We start from the raw sequence: 22,469 nt of genomic DNA, 5'->3' as shown, positions 1-22,469 counted from the left end.
CCCCGAGGGGCAGCTCAGTGGGGGCAGGTTCATTTTTCTTCCCACCTCTGTTGCCCTAGAATGGAAGCCAGGCTTCTACATGCAGGCTGGACTCTGCACAGCCAGCTGCCTCCGACAGGGAACATGGTGCACATTCTCCAGGCTTCCAGAATTCTGGGGGCCCTGATGGCTTTGGCTACTGGAGGGCACCCTCCCCACGTGAGGGGGCTGGAATGTGGCAGGGAGTATCACCCTCCAAGAAGCTTCTCTCTTGTCTCCAGCCACCCCATGGGAGGTAGATGATTTATTTACAGGCAGAGAAACCACTTGTCAGTTTATTTTCATTCATGTGTATTACACAGTAAGCCTTTTGTCAAATCCAGCCCAAATTCATTGTAGAAAAATTAGAAAATCCAGACAAAATGAAAATGAGCATTAAAACCACCCATCTTCCCACCGCTGAGAGATACGCATTAGTAACACATGCATTTTTCTATGGTATATAAACACATGTATGTTTCTTTTTAGGATTTGGGTCATTCTATATGTAACATTTTGTAATTTGGGTTTCTTTTTTCACTTAATAATAGTGAACGCTCTTTCATAGTAGTAAATATGTAGACACCATCATTTTCAGTGGTTTTATGGTATTTCTTACAGTCCCTTATTGTTAATATTTTACTTATTTAATTACCCAGCTCCCTATTGTTGGACATTGGCTTCCAATTTTTCACTGTAATGAGCAGCACTTTTCTGCACTGGAAAAAACAAAAACAAAAACAAAACAAAAAACCCTTGCAGTTTCACCAGTGTGTCTATTTCCTGCACTGAAAAAATAAAAAAGCCAAAAAAAAAAAAAAACTCTTGCAGCTCCACCAACGTGTCTATTTCCTTCACAAAAATTCTCAGACACAGAGTTGCAGGACCATAAGGTACACACATCTCTAGGACTTTGATGCACATTGCCAAATTGCCCTCCTGAAAGTTCATACTGATCTCCACTCCCCGCAACCGTGAGAGAGAGTCAACATTTCTCTCTCCCCGCTGAAGTTGGCAGGTGGAAAGCCATAGGCTCAGAACTCTTTCCAGCTGCTGGGATCCTGCAGCTGGACCCCCGAGGGCCATAGAAATACAGTTCTCTCTCTTCCACTCCCCAGTCAAAGCACCTTGAGAGAGTCCCTGGCCAGGCGGGGGCAGGGTCCTGAGGCCACCTGGCATGCCCACTCACAGACCTTACCTCCTCCCTCTCCCTGTGCAAGCCTGGATGTCTTTTCTCAAGGCCTGATGCTCACACCTCGTGGCAGGGTAGCAAGCTTTTGAGTTATAGTGAACCTTATTTCCCTCTACAGCTCCCATGGAGTTAACAGATGTACGCACGTCTGAGGCAGTCATGCGGCAAGAGACTTTGGGCCCAATCCTTTCTGTTTTGACAGTGTGTAATCGAGGTGAAGCCATAAATTTTATAAACAAGAATAAACGACCCTGAGCAACATATGTCTGCTCGACCCTTCCAAGGTGATTGTAAATAAAGGCACCTGCTGACCAGTGAGGGCCATGGGCACTGCAGATGGCCAGTGATGAGGGCCGAAGGACCGGTGCCTTGGGAGCTTGCACTGGGAGGCATTTCAGCAGTGAGGGGAGGAAGGAAGAGGTCACCTTGCCCCCCGCTCTGGTCCTGAGTAAGACACCTTCATGCCACTTATGCACTCTGTTCTCCAGGGTGCCTTTGCCCCAGGCTGCCTTGAATTGGCACTTGCTTCTTAACCCTTCTTCAGAGAGGACACTTGTAGCTGTGGCAACTAAGTTCCTCCTGGGGGTTTGTTTTTGAGACAGGGTCTCGCTTTGTTGCCCGGTCTGGAGTGCAGTGGCACGATCATAGCTCACTCGGCTTCAAGCTCCTAGGCTCAAGCAGTCTTTTCACCTCAGTCTCGAGTAGCTGGGACTACAGGTGCACACATCAATCCTGGGCTTTAAAAAAAAAAAAAGAAAGAAAGAAACAGGGTCTCACTATGTTGCCCAGGCTGATCTCAAACTCCTGGCCTCAAGTGATCCTCCCGCTTAGGCCTCCCGATGTGTCAGGATTACAGGCAAGAGCCACCGCACCCAGCCCCTTCCAGGTTTTTGGTAGTCCCTTCACTTCCCCAGAGAAGAAGCCCTGCCCCACTTGATTGCCAGACATGCTGTCACTGCCAACTGTGCCAGGGTGGCCACCCCAGGGGGACCTGAAGAGCAGGGTCCTTGTCTTGGCTTTGCCGCTGCCCACAGGGAGCATGCTGGAGACAGGCAGATCCGAGTTCAAATCCAAGTTGGACCTCTTCCTCTCTGCGTGACACCAGCCAAGGTGCCGTCTCCCTGTGCCTCGGTTTCTGAGTCTATGACGCAAAGGTACTAACATCCACTTGGTGGGGTTGTTATGGGGAATACATGCCAAGCATGCAAGGAAGGTGCTCTCCAAGGTTAGCTATGCTGAGATGGTTTAAAAAGCTCTGGTGGTAAGGAGAGCTCAGTGTCAGCTGTCGACAATATCATTATAATCAGCGTCACCCCCGTGGACACTGTGTGACTTTGAGCAAGTGACTTCACCCTTTGAGCCCGTTTCCTCACCTGTGAAAGGGGGAGGATAATTGTATGTACCTTGTAGGGTTCTGAGAACTAGAAAGACATGAACACCCTGGCATTGTGGTACAATTGAGCATAGAGCTAGGTGTTGAGGAAATGCCTGTCATGGTGCTTGGAGGCACAGAGCCCTGATTTAAAGCCTGGTTCTGCCTCCTAGAGCTGTCTGACCTTGAGAAACTCCTGTCTCCTCTCTGGGCCTCAGTTTCCTCATCTGTAAGTTGGGGGTGATAATATTAATACTTCCACCTTCATGAGCTCTTGAGATAATTGAATGTAAGGTTCTTAGCAAGATGCCTGGACATAATCAGTGCTCTATGTGTGGTCCTTATTAAGATTTACTTATTAAGTTCTCTCTGCTGGGCAAGGTGGCTCACGCCTATAATCTCAGCACTTTGGGAGGCCAAGGCAGGTGGATCACTTGAGGTCAGGAGTTCGAGACCAGCCTGGCCAACATGGTGAAACCCCGTCTCTACTAAAAATACAAAAAAAAAAAATTAGCCAGGCATCGTGATGCATGCCTATAATCCCAGCTACTCAGGAGGCTGAGGCAGGAGAATCACTTGAACCCAGGAGGTGGAGGTTGCAGTTGAGCAGTGATCACGCCACCGCACTCCAGCCTGGGTGACAGAGCGAGACTCGGTCTCAAAAAAAAAAAAAAAGCTCGGGCGCTGTGGCTCACACCTGTAATCCCAGCACTTTGGGAGGCCGAGGCGGGCAGATCACCTGAGGTCAGGAGTTTGAGGCCAGCCTGGCTAACATGGTGAAACCCCATCTCTACTAAAGATACAAAAAGTTAGCTGGGCGTGGTAGCATGGGCCTGTAATCCCAGCTACTCAGGAGGCTGAGGCAGGAGAATCACTTGAACCCGGGAGGTGGAGGTTGCAGTGAGCCAAGATCATGCCATTGCACTCCAGCCTGGGTGACAGGGTGAGACTCCATCTCAAAAAAAAAAAAAAAAGTTCTCTCCAGGCCTCAGTTTCATTTATAAAATGGGAGCAATGCTGTCTGAGACCGTGTTCAGCTCTCATTGTCCTGCAAGTCACTCTCCCTTTCACTTTGGCCCTGTGTTGCTGGAGCCTCATCCCCACCTTCTCATCTGATTGTGTCTGGCCACCTCTGGAGGCTACCTGTCTCCCCAGCCCACTCGGCAAGCCTGAGGGACCAGAGGTGCTGCCCGGCTGTCCTCAGCATCACCTGGGGATGAGCTTTTAGAACGTGCTTTGAAAAGAGTCAAATATGATTGAACAACAATAGCTATTTTTTGGAGCTGCTATCATGTCTGGGGCCTGTGGACTTATTTCTGAACTCTTGGAAATTGGTATTATTATCCCATTATAAAAGATAAAGAGGCTTTGAGTGGTTAAACCATTTGCTTAAGGAGATGCTGGAAGTGACAAAGATGGAATCTGAATTCAAATAGTAGTAATAGCAAACAACTGTAATAACAGGAGCTAACATTTGCCAGGGGGCAATATTACTCTTTTCAGTATTACCTCGTTAAACAATCCCAGTGACCCATGGGGTGGATGTTATGATTCCCATTCTATAGTTGGAGGAGCAAGACCAAGAGAGATGGAATGACTTGCCCAGTCACCAAGGTAGGAGGTGACAGAGCTGGCCTTGAACCTGAGCCTGCATGGGGCCAATGCCCAGGCCAGCTGTTTGACAGTCCTTCCCTGCACCCCACAACCCTACAAGCATCAAAGGTCACCCAGCAGCCTCTCCCAGCCAGCCCCAAGTGCACCTTGTCACCCTTCCAGGCTGGGGCTATCTGACCCTGAAACAGGCTGCTGAAGACAGCCTGGGGAATCCTGACTTAGCTCCCAAAGAGGGTCGCATGGGTTCTCTTAGAAAAGGGATTCTTACCGGGAGGTTCCATGGACTTCCTCTGACTGGATGCAAACTTGTGAATATGTGTGTGTGCATTCCAAAGGTGACAAACCACAGCTTGAGAAGTTTCTGATTCTGTGGAATGGGAGAACACAAGGGATGTCCCCAGAGTTTCTGGGTCTCCGCAACCTGCCTGTCCCTGCCTCTGTTGGACTTTAGCACTATCTTCCAGGAGGACTCTCAGAGAAGAAAAGCAACAGACCAAGGCAAGTTAAAACTGTGCTGCCTTCCCCTAGCTGGACTGACTGCAAAGATGCATTTATTCCAGCTTGTGTCAGTATTGCCAGAAGATTCCCAGGCCCCGCCAGAGGGGAGGGATGAGCCACAAATCCTTCCAGGCACTGATTTATGTAGCATTCATGCGGAATTTATTATACAAAGAATTTTATTCAATTAAACTTGAAATGCATCTGGATTCTTAAAGGTTCAGTAGTGATCACTGGGACAGGGCGATCATAAAACTGAATGGGCTGTCGGAAGGTGTCGAGGCAGCAGCGAGGGTGACATTGCCGCTGACGGGGGCTTCCGAACCTGGGACGTTTGTCATTGGGATGTGTTACAAGTTCGGGCTATGGAAATTACTCGGTGAAAAACGCACATTAACAATAGCCATGAGATATCAGTTAAGGGAAACTAGGTTGAGAAATGAGACAGCAGGATCTATCAGAGCCTGGCATTGTTCGCCACAGCCCAGGTAGTGATTAAAATGACTGTCAAGCGGCAGTGGGTGGGAGCTGAGGAACACCGGGCCGTGAGTGACGAGGCCACGTCCAGGGCCCACATCTTGGCACTGACTCCCCAGGATAACTCATTTCCCCACCTAATGCCTCCTTCCAGGGCTGCTATGGGGTTCAAATGAGATAATGTCTGTGGAACACTTGGCTCAGGGCACTGCACATAGCAAGCCCTTCCATGGTGCAGGTTGGTGTCACTGTGACTGTGGGCTTCTCTCTGACAGAAGAGCCAACTGCCAGCTAGTCTCTGGAAATGACACTAAACACCCTATTCCAGGGAGCCTGACCTGGAGGAGAGGGAGGCATTTTCATGGGTGCAAAATGTAAGGAAGTGCCCACAAACTCCGTGATCGAGTAATATTTGTGTGCAATATTTTCCAAAATCAAATTATGAAAAAAATCTACGATAAGCAAGGGATCACGACTTTTAAATAAAAACAGGCTGCTGTTTGTTTCAAAACCCTGTGTTTCCATGCAATGGGACTGATTGTTTCTGAGAGTTGCCAGTGGTGTGGCAAACACTGGGGCAGCGGGGGCTTCGCAGTCATGTTTCCTGATTTGTAGGGCTTTTATTAACTTTTCCCAACTGGTTCAAAATATGGGAGGACATTTGCTCAGTGTACAGAGGAGTGCGCATCTTTTCTTTTGCCTCGGGCTCTTGATAGAGCTTTTGAAAGGCACTGCAAAAGAGCAAATGTTTTAAACACTCCATCCTTCCAGCCCCCAAAGCAAGCCTTCTCCATTTTTCCCAGGTTGGTAGCACAGGAGAGAAACACCTGCTGAGTGGTGGCATCTGCCCTGCACCCGGGTGGTTTCTCAGAGAAGTGTTTGCTGGTGAACCGGGACACAGATACAGAGGCAGGGGTCTGAGAACACGACTGTTAACATCCAGCCTGTGACACCTGGTCCTGGAAGGACAGGACTTGGCAACAGGCGAACAGCCTTGTTTCAAAGATTGTCACTTTAGGGTGTTGTATGTACTCAGAGAGCTTTCCTTATCCCTTGGAGGCTGTGCTTTCCCATGGCTAGGCATGCAGGGCTGCTGTGTTATTTTATATATGTATATATATATTGCAGGAAGATTTTGAGGTGTAGACAGAACTGAGTGATTGGCTGCAAAGCTCTTTGAACATACTCCCTGACCAAGCCTTAGTGATTGCGTTTTCAGGGTTTTTGTTGTTGTTGTTGTTGTTGTTGTTGTTTTTTTGAGACGGAGTCTCGCTCTATCACCCAGGGTGGAGTGTCGTGTCACGATCTTGGCTCACTGCAGCCTCTGCCTCCTGGGTTCAAGTGATTCTCCTGCCTCAGCCTCCTGAATAGCTGGGATTACAGGCACCTGCCACCATGCCCAGCTAATTTTTTTTTTTTTTTTAGCAGAAATGGGGTTTTGCCATGTTGACCAGGCTGGTCTCAAACTCCTGACCTCAGGTGATCTGCCTGCCTCAGCCTCCCAAAGTCCGTTTTCAGCTCTGTTTTGCAAACACTGAGCACTGACTCCATACCAGACCTGGTAGTGACTATGGGGGCAGGGAGGCACAGAACAAAGCCACCTCCTGGAAGGCATTCACACTCTCCTGCTCATCTGCACCTCACCCACCCTGCCCAAGGCTCAAGAAGGCCATCACAGCCTGTCAGCAATGAAAGGACCCAGAAGACACAAATGAATATACCTGGCCCTCCTGCAAACTTTGCAGGCAAGGTGGTAAGAATGAAAGCAAAGATATGCATGTGACTGAGAATGTAATGTTTGCTGACTTGCCAGCAAGAAAGATGGCGGGAAAGACCAGCTGTCCCGAGCCTCGCGCGGTGGCCCATGCTAAGCAGCCACTCAGTCAATACGTGACGGCTGAATGGAGTTCGCCAGGCATTTCAGCCCTGACACTCGACAAGAGCCTGCCCTTCCAAAGTCATTTCCTGCAATTAGCAGCCTGCAGTCTTTAGGTTCTTGGGGCTGCCTCTTCTGCCCTTCATAAATATCGCCTTTCCCAAGGACACTGCTGGCACTGGCAGTGTCGTTTCATAGCAGGAGGGAGCAGCAGTGACAACTGAAATAAATACAGCCGTGGCATAGATCTCAGAGGCATAAGCCAGCCAAGTGCAACATCGGAGAAATCAGTCTGGTGGACGTCAGCCTCGCTGGAAACTGACAACCTCATTTTCTCAAGCTGAAGATGCTGCACCGCAGACCCTCGACTCAGTCCAATCAGATAGGGAATGTTCACCTTCAAGTGGTAGTGTTGTTCTCACCAGGGTCTCCATCCCTTTCAGAGTGGGTCCTCTAAGCTGCACCCCCATCACACACCTTCAATCTAAGCCAGGAGTTTCTGAGCCTCGCCTGTCAATCTGCAGCTATCCTTCCCCCACACTTTGGCGGTGATGGGTGGCTCAGAGGTGACTAAACTTCCAAATCCTGTCCGCCTTCCCCTTTACAAATGTGACATTTAAAGCCCCTTTGACACAGGTAAATCACAATTACATTTTCAAGGGCCTCTGGTCCCATTCCAAATCTGTGAACAACCTGAGCTGGCAGTGGGAGGGCTCTCTCTCTCTCTCACACACACACACACACACGCGGCTCCAGCCTTTCCCACTTTTATTCTTTTTCCGCACAGCTCCTTCTTATTGCAGCAATCACTTTACCTGTCTTTCCTGCAATGCCAATTCATTCCCACATCCCTCCAAGACCCAGGAGAGCTTGAGGAAGCAGGGTCGGGGAAAGAATCACCAAACGGTCACAGTCCCTTGAGGAAGGTGGCAGGAGGTGTACAGCAAAGCTGAGCTGGGACAAAAGGCTGCTTTAAGCCTCTCTGGGTGAGCTCTTTAGGAACCAGGACCCCAGAAAGGCAAGCTCCTCTCTCCACGGCCATCACCATGGAGGGATCCTCCAAGCTCCCATTTCTGTGATTTCAGAGTGCCTCAGATTCGGCCAATGGGTCATTTTTCTTGTATATTTTCTCTTGATTCCCCTCCTTCATGGCTGCATATCTGGCTAGCGTGAAGAGATAGTCACTGAGTCTGGAGGGACAGAGAGAGAGAAGCAAACAGAATGGTTTGAAATGAGAGACCAACGCTAACTGGGTCTTCCCATATCCGCCTACAAGGAGGAGATATAAATGACGCGCTCTGGGCACATTGTGGAGGGAGGGCGGGGGCCCAGCCATCTTGCACTTGATGGATGGCACACGAGGCCAGCTGCTGTGAATGCCAAGGACTCTACTCCAGTGTCAAGGCTGGGGCCATTCCTGCAGGATGAGGCCATTGCCCCGGCCCTACCCCATGGGGCAGATGACTTTGGACTCCTTTCTGAGCTGGTTTCTGCACCTTTGAGTGATCAGGGCTCAAGTGTGTGATCAGTTTGAGTGTTTCCCAAACTAGAGTGTGCACAGGCATCACCAGGGGATCTCAGCGACGTGCAGATTCTGACTCAGGAGGGCTGGGCTAGGCCCGGGGCTCTCAGGTCTAGTTCCTGCCCTGGCTGATGCTGACACTGCTGGACTAGGCCCTACTGACATTCTGGATCATTCTGTGTTCGGGCCTGTCCTGTGCATCCTGTGCAGTGTAGGATGCTGACAGCACCTTTGGTATCCACCCACCAGGTGCCAGTGGCACCCCTGCACCCAGTGTGACGACTAGTAATGCCTCCAAACATCGCCAAAGGTACCGGGTGAGAAGCACAGGCTGGAGCACTCTGGAGACCAGAGCCCAGTCCCTTTCGCGCCTCCTCCTTTGAACCAACAGCAATGTTCATCTGTGCATGAGGCCTTCTGCAGAGGCAGCAGTGGAGGGAACTAGAAGACAACGCCACGGGCCCCACAAGGCGCTTACGCTGACAGCTCTTCTGCCTTCTGCTGTCCGCACCTTTTGCTGTTTCACTCCCAGCATGAGGCACCACGTTCCTCCCTCTCTCTCTGCCCCAGTCTTGCCCTCAGAGGCCAGCTCCACACCACATCCTCCTGAGTCCTCCCCTGACTCAGGCCCCCTGGGCCCCACGGCTGGCTCTCAGGAAGAGCGAAGGGGAGGTTGTTCAGGGTATTTTACCCCTGGGCTGCATGCTCCTGGAGGGCAGTGGCGTGCCTGTTGCTTGTTGGCTCTGTTGAAGCCTCACTGAGGAGATGAAATGGCCTGTCCCATGCAATGCTATGGGACAGCAGGGTTGCTGCTTTGAAGGTGAAATAGACCCGCTCCTCACTCCCGGCGAAACCCCCCTCCCAGAAGGAAAGGAGCTGCTCAGGACCCGTCAAAGCGCCATGTCTGTGGGAGGAGTGGCCACAGTCAAGGCCTGAGGTCACTTTCTAGACACCCAGGACAGCTGCTGGGGTGCAGACCCGCTCCCCCAGCTCTTTACCTGCCCCCAGGCTCTGGCCTTGCCCACACTGATGCCACAGGAGCCAGGGCTGGGGCAGGAGCCAGCAGAGCAGGCTTTGGGCCAGGTGTGGCTCCAGCCTCATGGGCTGGCCGCGAGGCAGAGGAAGCCCTCCCTGGGCTAGCCTGGCTCACCGGGGCCTGCATGGGGTCCCCTGAGCGCAGCGTGGCCTGGCTCTCTTGTTGGTTCATGCTGCCCCAGGCCCTCTCGGGGACAGGAAACCGGCTGAGAGGGGGCCTGAAGCCTGGCTCCCTGGTCAGTCACCACCAAGAGGCCTTCCCTGAGCACCCAGCCTCTAAGAACGCCCTTTGCCCCCGCAATGCCACTTTGCACTTAGGTTTTTCTTCCTGGTTTTTACAGTAGCCTCTCCCGATAAGATCTAAATCTTATCGGGACAGGCACAGGGCCCACCTGGTTCACCACTGCCTCCCCTGTGCCCGGCGTGGTGCCTGGCACAGAGCAGACGTTCATAAACACTAAGGGAATTAAGGAGGGGGTGCGGGAACGCTGCCCCATGCTGCTTCCCGGACCACTGCACCGCTGCTACTTCCCACAGATGAGCCTCGGCTTTCAAAGAGGCACCCCCAGGTTCCATGCGAGTACCTGTTTAAGAACTTGGCCACGTTCGCATCAGTCTCTCCCATCTGGACAAGAGGCACCACACTAGAAAGGGAGGAGACAGTCACGTGACATTATGGGGCTCAACAGGCTCTGACCTGGGGCCTAAACCTTGAGCAGCATTTCACATCCTGCCACCGCTCAACCTGAACCCGCACAAGCTCGGCCGGCACTGGAGATGACAAATCCATCACAGGTGGGTTTAAACAGGCCATCGGCCCCCTTTCCACGGGCACATCGCAGGAGGGCCTGGCCAAGGAGGGATCGAGGATGGCCGGTGAGTTGAGGGAGCCGCCTGGCCTACACCACACCCCAGCCAGCCAGCTTTGGTACCACTGGACCTGGGTCTGGGTGGGGTGAAGTTGGGGTGGTCGGCCTCTAGCCTTCAAAGGAGGTGGGGGCCTGACCCTTAATTCCCAATGGGCTAAACTCTAAGCCCCTTGTACATCATGACTTAGAACAACTTCACAGGGGAGAAAAAGACCCAGGCAGACCAAGCTCCTGATTCCGCAGGATTCTGGATTCCTGGGGTCCATGCCAGTCTATTTGTAGATACGTTAGACACTGGACGGCCATCTGCTGGGCACCAGTGTGGTGGCGGGCCCTTGCCGAGCCTTTCCCAGGTATCGCCCTGTGGCACACCCCTTGTTGGCAAGCCAGCTACCCAAAGCCCAGCCTCAGGGTTCTCATCCCCACCCAAAGCCATGCACCTGGCTAGCGGCCCAGCAGGGTGTGCGCCCAGGCCTGTCACAGAGCTCCAGGCTGTCTCTAGTGGGCACCGCATGCTCAGTGAGGAGCTTCCTCACCTGAGGTGCCCCAGGTGTGTGTCCCCACCTCAGGACAATCTGCACCTTGCCACTGCCATGGCTGCGTAACTCTCTGCTGCATTGAGGACCTATCAGCTGCTCCGCCATGCCTGTTTGTTGGGCCTTTGGGTTGTTTCCAGTTTCCTGCTATTATGAGCACTGCTGATGGATGGCTTTGTACAAGTGACAGTTTTTTCTTTCGAAGCCAAAGCTTTTTCTGTTACCTGGGATCTCTTAGGAGCTATCTGGGCCCGAGAGCCTTTCATAAAGAACAAAACCTTAGTGGTGTGGGACTGTGAAAGAGCTCAGGCTTGGCCCAGACAGTTGTGGACTCCAATCTGGATTCTGCTATCAACCATGTGGGGGACCGTGGCTATGGTGTCATTTCTCTGAGCCACAGCTTCCTGACTCCTGTAAAGCAGAGGCCACCACCCTCTCTCTCCCAGGGCTATCAACAAGGAGTAAATGAAATTATGAACGTAAAGTGCCGGTCCATTGGATCAAAGTAGGGCTTGCTTTCTCTTCTCTGTAAAGCTGGCTGGCAGCCTGGTCTCTGAGTGGTGTAGATAGAGACTTTGCTCATTTTCTTCTAAAGATTCCTTGAAAAGGCTGTCAGTAGCTTTGGAGGGGGTGGTGGCTAGTCTGCTGACAGCGTCTACCTGGGTTCCCCACAGCCATGCAGGCCTTTCAGGAGCCTTATGCACCCAGCAGCCAGCAGGGTCCTTTCATGTCTACCCCTGTCCCCAAGATGCCTGAGGCTGAGAACCCAGCAATAACTGCCCGCTGTTCTCAGAAAACAGGGCTCACAAGCAAGGTGCAATTGTGTTGTCTGATAGTCTATTTGGTCACATGTCACTGTCTCCACTCCACAACATGGTGCTCTGAGGACAGGGACTTGGTCTGTCCTGGTCCCCGTATGGCACAGTGGAGGGGCCCAGACAAGGTCTGTTGATGTGTGGCTGGATGGCTCAGAGATGGCCCTGCTGTGCCTGCCTCCTGCCCGCTGTGCAGAGGCCCCTCTCCCTCTCCCCATCCCGGTCCTCCTCTCCCTCTCCCTCCCCCCTCCCCCTTGTTCCTCTCCCTCTCCCTTGGGCCCTCTCCCTCTCTCCAGCCCTCTTACCGTCTCTCGGCCCGGCGGCACACGGCCCGGCAGAAATGCAGCGCCGAGCTGATCTTGCCTCCCGACTGAAAGGAGAAAGGGCCATTGCCTGAGCAGGGTGGGAAAGGTGTGCCCATTGCAGACAGGAGCTCCTCTCAAGTCCAGCCCTGCCCCCCAAACCAGGCAACGTTCTGCCTCCAGGAGCCCTGCCACGGCACACCCACCGGGCACACTGCTCCAGAGTGGGCAGGGCTGGGAGGGACGGGTGAGGACCTGGAGGGACTTGGGGGAACTGGAGGACAGCGTCTGTCACTGTGAAAAGAGGGATTTATTCAGAGCCCATGTGTGTCTGTCACTGAACCTGCCTGCAGCTGTCCCTGGTTAAGCCTGCCCAGTACCTACAGGCAGGATGAAGGCCGTGAGTGGTGGGAGCTGGCTGGTGTACTTGTCGATCCACTGCTCCAGCTCCAGGACGGGCCCCGCCTCGAACGTGGTATACTCTGAGAAGCCAAGGAGCAGAGGGAACTGCCATGAGGCCATCACCTACCAGACTATGGCAGGAACCACCCCCGCCGCCCTTCCACCTGGGTGTCCCGCAGACTGCTTCCACTGGCTCAGAAGGTACCTTCCCTCCCAGGAGCTACGAGCAAGGCTGACTGGCCCACCTGTGGGTCCCTGGGGGCCTGGGCTCCCAGATGGTAACCCCTAGGAGAGTCCCCTGACCCTAGGGCCCTCTGAACACCCACAGGAGGTTGAGAATTACTTAAGTGAGCCTCCCGGGCCGAGGAGCGTGGTGTCGCCAGGGCCGAGCCGACGTCCTGCAATGTACACTGGATCTGGGGGGCAACAGAAAGTGACAGTCAAGATCTATTTGAGATGGGCTGGACAGAGACAATGTGCAGAGGCACCACCTAACACGCTGGCAAAGCCTGTGCCAGCTAGCTCATGAAGGGCTGTGATATGGTTTGGCAATGTGTCCCCATCCAAATCTCATGTCAAATTGTGATCCCCAGAGTTGGAGGTGGGGCCTGGTGGGAGGTGATTAGATCATTGGGGTGGTTTTGAATGGTGTAGCACCAGCCCCCTAGTGCTGTCTTGTGATAGAGTTCTCATGAGATGTGGTTGTTTGAAAGTGTGTAGCACCTCCCTCTTCACACTCTCTCTCTCCTATCAGCCATATGAGGATGTACCTGATTCCCCTTTGCCTTCCGCCATGACTGTAGTTTCCTGAGGCCTCCCCAGAAGCAGAAGCCTGTACAGCCCGCAAAACCATGTGCAGATGAAACTTCTTTTCTTTATAAATTATCTGGTCTCAGGTAGTTCTTTATAGCAGTGTGAGAACGGACTAATACAGGCTGTCAGACCTTGAATTGGCTGACATTTGAAGGCAAACTCCGAACTTTCAGCACAACATCTTCGTTGGACACCCAGCCCTGCTGAGGGGGACCTGGTGTGGCTCTTTTGCAGTCTGAGGGAGGAAAAGACTCCCATGGGGCAGCAGCTGGGTTAAGCAGATGACACGCATCATACACCCAGGGACAGTCAAGAGGAACCGTCTGGGCTCTGTCCACGTCTCCCGTGCGCCTAGGCCCTGTGAGGTTTTCTTCTTTTCTCAACATTTGAAAGCTTTGGTTTTCTAACCTGTAACAGTTGGGCCAAGAGGTCAAATGTGACAGTGCTTTCTAAACTCTAAAGGACAAGGAGCTTGGAGAATGTAGTCAGCCAAGGCGTGTGGGGATTCTGGGAGCAGGCAGCCTGGCTGGGTGAGGCCTGTGCTCTGTCCAGGTGGGGAGTGGGTTTGCTTGGAACAGAAGTGGTCTGTTAAGGTCTGCTGCAAGGACTCCAGGCCCCTGCATGACGAATGTCCAACAGCTCCCATGCATGTGAAGACCACAAGTACCACCTCTGACTTTGTGCCCAGCCAGGGTCCACTCAAACTGGATGGTGGGCTACCAGGAGGGTGAAGGTCTGCGACTTCTGACCTCTCCTAAGATGGCCACTGTGACAGCATTCAAGAAGCAGGCCATGGTGTGTGAGAGCAGAGGCTGCCCATCCAGCACTGGGCTGGAACCTTCCTAGGGCTTCTGACCAGCAGACCTTGGGCAAGCTGCTTCCTTGCTTGGGGTCTCTGCACTTTCACAGTCAAAGCGGGAGTGATAATACTACCCACTTGGTTGGCCATGTGCAGCGTGTATCCCCGGGGCTGGGGAAAACTGGCACCAGTTTGGGCATCAGATTCCAGCTCTACTGATGCCTGGCTGTGGGGGCTGGGCAAGTCAGCCTTTCTGAGGCTCAGTTTGGCTCCCTATAAACTGTGGACATTAACTTCCACCTCACGGGTGTCTGTGAGGGTGAAATGGGTGATATGAGGAGAGCAGTGGCATTGCTGCCCGGCTTCATCCACAGGCCCTGCAAGCAGCTACCAGGCCAGGCGGGGCTCCCAGGTGAACCAGACACTGTCCCTGCCCTCACATTGCCAAGGCTGGGTGGGAGGCGGATGGATGAACAGGTTAACACCCCTTGTGATGCCTGTGGTTAGAGGATGTGGAAATCCAGGAGCGGTGCCTAACCCAGCTGGAGATTAGGTAGCCAGGGAGGGCCCTGGAGGAGGTGACGTGACAGCTGTGACCCAACGCGTACAGCAGACAGAAATGACCGCTGCTACCGCAGCTCCTCAGGAGGTTGAAAGCCTTCCTCCACCACACAGAATGTTCTGGCAGCTGAGGCTTCCATCCTCCTGCAGTCACAGCCTGTGGCAGCCCTACCTACTCCCCTCCATCTGCTCCCAGGGGCCTGAGTGGGCTCCAGCCTGGGCTTCAGAACGGAAGTGGGAAGGGCTGACCCTGCAGGGAGCAGTTTCTGGGGACCTGGGTCCGTGTGGAGGTGGAAAGTGCGGCACCCTGGGCGTTCTGGGGTGGTGACCCTGTCTCCGTGCTTGAAGTTCTCTGTGTGGGTCAGAGGCCCCCTCCTTCTTAGGGAACAGAACAGTGACACTGTGACGCGTGAGTCCCACCAGCTGAGGGCTCACTGCAGCTAGGCTTCCCAGGTTCCCTCTGCATCGGGCACGAGCGAGGCACTTCACACCAGCTTTCTCAGCCTCGGTGCTACTGCCATTCACGGCTGGGTCATTCTTTGTTGACAGGGGCTGTCCCCTGCATTGCAGGATATTTACATGCCAGCAACACCCCCCACACCCAGATGTGGCAACCAAAAATGTCTCTAGATATTGCTCAGTGGGCCCTGAGGGGCAGAATGGCCCTGGGTTGAGAACCGTTGCATTTTAAATTCCCACATTTAGTACAATCCTCACCACTGGCCTGTGAAGGAAGATTATATGTCTCCAATTGTTTGTTTTGGAGACAGAGTTGTTGTTGTTTTTTTTTAAAGACAGGATCCCACTCTGTTGCCCAGGCTAGAGTGCAGTGGTGTAATCACAGCTCACTGCAGCCTCAACCTCTAAGACTCAAGCGATTCTCCTACCTCAGCCTTGTAAGTTGCTGGGACTATGGGTGCATGCCACCATACTTGGCTAATTTTTAAAATTTTTTTTTGTAGAGACAAGGTCTCCCTAAGTTGCCTAGGCTGGTCTTGAACTCCTGGCTTGAAGTGATGCTCCCACCTTGGCCTCCTAAAGTGCTGGGATTACAGGCTTGATTGAACCATGGTGCTCGGCCTGAGACAGGGTCTCAATCTCTTGCCCAGGCAGGAGTGCAGTGGCATGATCACAGCTCACTGCAGCCTTGACCTCCTGGGCTCAAGAGAGCCTCCTACCTCAGTTTCCTGAGTAGCTGAGGCTACAGGCGTTCACCACCATGCCTGGCTAATTTTCAAATATTCTGTAGAGTCGGGGTCTTATTATGTTACCCAGGCTCCTGGCCTCAAGTGATCTTCCTGCCTCAGTCTCCCAAGTAGCTGAGATTGCAGGTGTGAGCCACTATACCTGGCCTGTCCCCATTTTACAGATGAAGAAATGGAGCTCACAGAGGGAGAGTGACTAGCCCCAGGTGATACAAAGAGGAACTGATGGCTGGATGCTGAGTCCCGTGATGGCCACCAGGGATGAAGATTCCCAGCTTGGGGTGAGATGGTGTTACTCACCTTCTGAAGCTCTTCGGCAAATGTGTGGCCCTTTTCTGTGACTAATTCCAGAGCAAACCTATGAAGAAAAAGGAAAAAGAATTTGCCTGTAATGTAATGTCCCTAGGCCCTGTCTTGCCGTAAACAATAGATTCTCAGGTGGCAGGCCATTTAGTTAATTTAGCTATAATAGCCATGTTATTTTTCTTGCTAACAATAAGAACATTATAGCCTTCCATTTGGGGTGGGGCGGTGGTATTTGTTTCTTGAAATGCCTTTTCAGATACTCATTATTTCCAGTCAAGAATTCCTTTTGAACAGCTACTCTGGCCAGGCCCAGGAGAGTCAGTGGTGAACAGAAGCTGACCCAGGCTCTGTCCAGCAAGTTGGTGACAGGGTGAGCAGCGACAGTCTCAAGTGCTGGATCCTGAGCTCTGACCCGCAGCTCTGTGGTGATAGGTGAGTGGGAACCAGACAGACCCAGGTGCAAATTGTGCACTGCTGCTGAGTGTCTCTGGGACTTCAGGCAAAGCTTACACCTTCATGTTCAGGAGCGTGATATTCAGGAGTGTGATAGGTAATCAGATTAGACATACTCCTGAATGTGAAGGTGCAAACTGAGATCAGTGCTCTGAGGGAAAGAGCAACAGAAGCCTAATCTGACCTTGGCTAGAGAGCCAGGGAGGGCTTCCTGGAGGAGGTGATGCTGGAGGGGAGACTTTGAAGGCTGGGGAGGACTTCCCTCATAAGGCAGGGAAAGCAAACTGCCCCCGACACAGGTCAGGACTCTGGCTCTGCCTCCCTCAGAACCCTGCACTTCCCTCCTGCACCAGTCAGTGCCCCAGCAGGAGACAGTGGCGTGCTGCAGGGATTCCTGGAGGAGGGCTTTGGGAAGGGACAATTCACAGAGGTGTGAGCAGAGTTTCAGGGAAATGCAGGAGCCTGAAGGGCAAGGGTCGGGGAAGGTACCACTCACCCTGGAGGGAGCTGGATTCTGGAGTCACTCAGCAGGGAGGGAGTTAGGTAGGGAGCCCAGCTGCCACCAGAGCCATGCACCACTGGGGAACAGGGTCACACACACTCCTGAGCTCTCTGCACTCACTCTCCCATCACCTGCTGGTGCATCCCACTGGCTGGACCCACCTGAATGCCAGAAGACCAAGGAATGGAGGTGGCACAGCCACCAGGTGAGAAGGTCAGCCTCCCACGCATAAAGAGAAGGGATTTGAAAGGGCCAATGGAGAATATCCAGCACATCTTCCTGGCACATCTTACAGTTAGAACGAAACACACCAGTATGTGATTCCCGCCTGGTGTGTCTTTCCCTCTGGACCAAAGGGAGGGCTGTGCAGGCTGGGACACAGTCTGTCTCCATCATAGCGGATGCCCCATGCCTGCCTCACAGGAGGCGTGCAGAAGTATCTGCTTGCCAAGGGATGCCCCGTGACCAGGCCAGTGGCAGGCCCCACCCTGGGCGCTTGCCCCAAGCCTGCTCCCACCCTCGTAGCTGCCCAGTGAGTGCTGCCTGCTCCCTGCACTCTGCAGCTCAGGAAGGCGGGGCTGAGGTTCTCTGTTGAGCAGCGCCTGGCACTGCAGATGCTTGGTCAATATCTGACCAAGGAAGAATCCACAACTGAGGTTTCCCCGACCTCCCGCTCCTCCTCAACTGAGAGACGATGGCTCGTGATTTAGAGCTCATTAGAATAGCTGAAGCGAGAACTGGCCTTTTCTCCCTTTGCCCACTTGGTCTTGTGTCTGTCCTCTTCTGGACCCCCTCCCACACACACCAAGGGGTTTGTTTGCCTTCTCTACCCAGCTGGCTATCTATACCTCCCATTATCTTTCCCAAAAATCTCACGTAGTCAGGCCTGCCATGGAGAAATGGTAGCCAGGAACAGGTAAGTGTTAAGAATAGTAATAATGAGGAGACTCGCTTGAACCCAGGAGGCAGAGGTTGCAGTGAGCCGAGATCGCACCATTGCACTCCAGTCCGGGCAACAAGAGTGAAACTCTGCCTCAAAAAAAAAAGAAGAAGAAGAAGAATGATAATAGCTAACATTATTTTTACTTGTGCTAGGCACTGTCCTCAGGGTGAAACATGCATGGAATCATCTCATTTAAGCCCCACAAGAACACAGTGAGATGGGAATTATCATGATGACTACTTGACAGAACAGTAAACTGAGGCTCACAGAGGCCACGTGATTTACCTGACATCCCAGAGACACTCAGCAGCGGTGCTGAATTTGCAGCTGGGTCTGTCTGGCTCCCACGCACCTATAACCCCAGGGCCCTGGGGTCAGATCTCAGAATCCAGCACTTGAGACTGTTGCTGCTACCCCCGTCGCCAGCTTGTAGGGCATGCTGGGCAGACTGTGCTCCTGCTTGCAAATATTTGCTGCCCCTCCCACCCTACTGAAGTCAGGCACGTGCACGTGACAGGCTCTGGCCACTGAAATGTGAATAAATGGAAGGCATCACTCCCAAGAAAGGTTTGTCTTTTGGAGGCAGAGTCGTACTCCGTCGCCCAGACTGGAGTGCAGTGGCACGATCATGGCTCACTGCAGCCTCAACCTCCCAGACTCAAGTGATCCTCCTGCCTCAGCTTTCTGAGTAGCTGGGACTACAGGTGTACACCACCACGCCTGGCTAATTTTTAAATTTTTCTTGTTAGTAGAGATGAAGTCTTGCTATGTTGCTCAGGCTGGTCTCAAACTCCTGAGCTCAAGTGATTCTCCCACCTCGGCCTCCCAAAGCGCTGGGATTAGACATGTGAGCCGCTGCACCTAGTCATTTTTTTTTCAACTTTTATTTACCAACAAAGTTTAGTCTTCATAAAGGCTGTCAAAAACTGCCAATGTCGACTATATTTCAAGTCATCATGGTGGGGTAGTGGGAAAAGTTTTCAATAAGCAATAAACACATCTTGGGTAAACCTCATTGGTGACAATACTGCCACTGCACAATCCCCTGGCAGCGTCAGGAGCCACTGTGAGTTTCACCATGACCTCTTTTCCCTCTGCCACAATGAGTGATAATCGCCCCAGGCAGCGGCTGTCCTAGCAGCCTGTGTCTCAGAATGAAGGCCACATGGAGCCAAAGAATATCCACCCTGTGATGGGCATGAAGTGGGAGCAGCAAGTCCATCTTTGGTGTCATAAGTCAGGAGATTTTGGGATTGTCTGTGATCATAGCATGACCTGGCCCATCCTGACCTGGTCCATCCTTGAGTCCACCTTCTAAACTTTGACTTATGTAAAAAACAACGTTCACAAAAGGGATCACATTGGATGTACTGCGCATTATACTAACTCACCTCTTTCACTCAATATACTAACCTCAGTGGCACACACAGGCTCACCTGAAAAGTGAGGGATGAGAGGGAGGCAGCTTCACATGGCATTGGCCAGAGGCCAGCGCAGGCACAGGCAGGGCCAGAAGGGAAAGGAGTCTGCAGCCCCGCAGCCTTGTGGAGCTGACCAGCCTGTGCTTCGGGGCTCAGGAAAGTTCAATAAGGGCTGACAACCTCTGAGGTTGCTGCCCAGCATGCATGAAAGCTTCATATTCATTACATTTACTCATACTCGACTCAAACACAACCTCAAGGCCAATCCTGTCCCCCTTACCCAATAGCTGAACTTAATTCATCTGTAGTTCCCACGGCTTCAAACACTTGATCGTCTTTGGGTCTCCTTTCTCCTGTGAAGGTACTAGAAAACCCTGTGGAAAAAAATGTTTAGCCACCCAAATTAAGATTCTGTTTTCCTGATATGCTGTTTTTTTTTTTTTTTTAACTTTCAAAGATTTTAAAGAACTTTCTCTCTCTTTTTTGAACAGTCGCTCTGTCATCCAGGCTGGAGTATAGCGGCGTGACCTTGGCTCACTGCAACCTCCGCCTCCCAGGTTCAAGTGATTCTTGTGCCTCAGTCTCCCAAGTAGCTGGGATTACAAGCGTGTACCACCATGCCCGGCTAATTTTTGTATTTTTAGTAGAGATGGGTTTTCACCATGTTAATTTTTGTATTTTTAGTAGAGATGGGGTTTCACTACGTTGGCCAGGCTAGTCTCAAATTCCCGGCCTCGGGTGATTAGCCCAACAGGGCCTCCCAAAGTGCTGGGATTACAAGCATGAGCCACCGCTCCTGGTCACATATTATACTTTAAAGTGGCTGCAAAGAATTTGGAAGAACTTTAAAATGGTGTATGCCATGAGTATTTCTTTGCATTTTTCACCTGTCCCCACCCTACCTTTGTCTCCCGTTTTGGTGTAAATCTTGGGGATCCTGGGTGTCTTCGAGGAAGGCTGTGGCCTAATGAGAAATAAACATCAGTATCTGGTGAGTGGGGATGGCTTACACAGAGGATCAGCTCCTTCAGAGGGTCCCAGCTTGCTGCTTGTAACCTCAGAGGCAGCACTTACCCCTTAGTGCTTAGATGGTCATCTCTTGTTCATTTCTTTCCCCTAGATCCCTTCTAACAGCAAACATTTTGTGGGCAAGACCAGAACTTGATGACAGGATGTGTAGAGTAGCTGAAGTAATGCCTTGCTCAACATACATGCTCAATAAATATTTGCTGAAGGACTTGATTGATCCTTTGCCATTGTCCCTGTACTGTGCCAAGTAGTTTACAGGCATTATCTTCTGGAATTATCCTGGAATCTTTCCACAACCCCAGAGGCAGCCACCACCTATTCTCTTCATTTTACTGGGGAGGAAACTATGGCTCAGATGAGACTCACCTTCCTAGGTCATCTAAGAAGAGGCAGGAGGGGGATGCCCAAAACTGTCCTAGACCAGAGCACAAACTGTAACTTCTATCCTATCGAAATGCTTTATTTATTATTATTATTATTATTTTGAGATGGGGTCTCACTCTGTCGCCCAGGCTGGAATGCAGTTGCACGATCTAGGCTCACTGCAACCTCTGCCTCCCGGGCTCAAGCAATCCTCCCACCTCAGCCTCCCCAGCAGCTGGGAGCACAGGTGTATATCACCACACCCGGCTAATTTTTTTTGTTTTTGTTTTTGGTAGAGACCGGTTTCATCATGTTGCTCAGGCTGGTTTTCAACTCCCGAGCTCAAGCAATACGCCTGCCTCAAACTCCCAAAGTGTTGTGATTACAGACGTGAGCCACCGTACCTGGCCTATGATTATTTTGTTCACAGACAGGGTCTTGCTCTGTTGCCTAAGCTGGAATGCAGTGCAGTGGCATGATCATAGCTCACTGCAGCCTTGAACTCCTGGGCTCAAGTGACCCTCTGCCTCAGCCTCCCAAGTAGCTAGGACTCTTAACTCTATCCTACCCAAATTCCTATCTTATACTCCACCAACTCAGGGCCTCTTGCAGGAAAAGAAACCTGAGCCACTTCCATACTATGAGTGTACTCAGAGATGAAGAATTGCCAAAATACAGCAAAAAAAAAAGTGGCATTTTCAAATAACAATGTAAACAACTCAAGGACATAGCTCAAAATTAAAATGTGACATTACAAGCCCATTCGAAGGTTAATTTCCTGGATCTGTGAACTAAATTAATCCATTATTAATCCACGGTACTCTAGAGGTTCTGAGGTCTGGGTTGGGGTGCAAGTTTCAAGGAATATGAGGAAAGCCATCTTTAGAAGGTGCTGGTGTATCTGGGACCTGGGGGATGAACTGCTTTGGAGATTGGTCACAATCTGAGTTGAGAGCCCTCTTGGCCCACATGGGATATGCCCTTCCCTGCCCGATGATAGCGGGGTTCACTGGGACTTAGGCAAAGACTACCTGGTCTCTGGCGCCCACGTGGCCCACGTTGCCATGGTGACGTCAGACCAGCGCGGAGACGTCACCCGACGGTTGCCGCGGTAACCTCACGGCGGTGTGACATACCCATGGCGATAACACCACGATTCACGGCAGGTGTTCGAGTTATCCTTCCCGCCGGCCACTCACCTGTCCCCGTCTTCCACGCCCTGCGGGCCGCGGCTCTGGAAACGGGGATACAGGACCCTGGCGGCGCCGAAGCACCCGCGCAGGCCAAGACGGCTCCCCAGACCCCACACAGCCATGAGCCCGGCTGCTTGACGGGAGCTGACCCCGCCAGGTTCCCGTCCAGTCCCCGGGGTGACTCCACCCACAGCTGGTCGCGCCACCGCTCAGCTGTCAATTTTTATTGGTTCGCGGTTCTCGCCACAGGGCGGGACACTCCCAGGGACTTGTTTGCCATTGGTTTAACGGAAGAAGCGGGACGGGAAAACCCCTGTCGGCTTGGCTGCAACACCTATTGACCAATGTTCAAG

At 52.2% G+C, this 22,469-nt stretch overlaps 1 protein-coding gene and 1 non-coding gene across 4 annotated transcripts; both read right to left on the bottom strand.

Annotated features, from left to right (window-relative positions):
* Positions 1-268: 268 nt before the first annotated feature.
* Positions 269-22,298, bottom strand: MMAB (metabolism of cobalamin associated B). 3 transcript variants are annotated; one of them, XR_009208967.1, is made up of 10 exons: positions 22,123-22,298; positions 20,434-20,495; positions 19,812-19,905; positions 16,207-16,264; positions 12,872-12,944; positions 12,511-12,608; positions 12,130-12,194; positions 10,189-10,248; positions 4,465-8,237; positions 269-1,947 (listed from the first exon to the last, which is right to left on the bottom strand). XR_009208967.1 is itself a non-coding variant. In XM_032168745.2 (9 exons), exons 1-9 carry the CDS (start codon positions 22,236-22,238, stop codon positions 8,129-8,131), a joined length of 735 nt encoding a protein of 244 aa, XP_032024636.1. In that variant the 5' UTR covers positions 22,239-22,298; the 3' UTR covers positions 3,984-8,128. The 3 variants fall into 3 exon arrangements, 2 of the variants coding, with proteins under 2 accessions (XP_032024636.1, XP_058281252.1); XM_032168745.2 differs by lacking the exon at positions 269-1,947 and having other exon boundaries at positions 3,984-8,237; XM_058425269.1 differs by lacking the exon at positions 269-1,947 and having other exon boundaries at positions 8,105-8,237; positions 12,507-12,608.
* Positions 19,015-19,155, bottom strand: LOC116479844 (U4 spliceosomal RNA). Its single transcript, XR_004251132.1, has one exon. It is a non-coding gene; the product is annotated as a U4 spliceosomal RNA (small nuclear RNA).
* Positions 22,299-22,469: the final 171 nt, after the last annotated feature.

Source organism: Hylobates moloch, unplaced genomic scaffold (genome assembly GCF_009828535.3).
Source record: "Hylobates moloch isolate HMO894 unplaced genomic scaffold, HMol_V3 SCAFFOLD_12, whole genome shotgun sequence".
NCBI classification, from domain to species: domain Eukaryota; kingdom Metazoa; phylum Chordata; class Mammalia; order Primates; family Hylobatidae; genus Hylobates; species Hylobates moloch.
This window is presented reverse-complemented; position numbering and strand designations above follow the sequence as displayed.

What these genes read in the sequence shown, in the direction of transcription:
- MMAB (XM_032168745.2), bottom strand. Translation starts at nt 22,238, where the DNA reads ATGGCTGTGTGGGGTCTGGGGAGCCGTCTTGGCCTGCGCGGGTGCTTC. An exon ending in CACCAAAACGGGAGACAAAG is followed by an intron (nt 19,906 to 20,433) that starts GTAGGGTGGGGA and finishes TTTTTTCCACAG; the next exon opens with GGTTTTCTAGTACCTTCACA. An exon ending in GTGGCCAAGTTCTTAAACAG is followed by an intron (nt 8,238 to 10,188) that starts GTACTCGCATGG and finishes CTGTCCCTCCAG; the next exon opens with ACTCAGTGACTATCTCTTCA.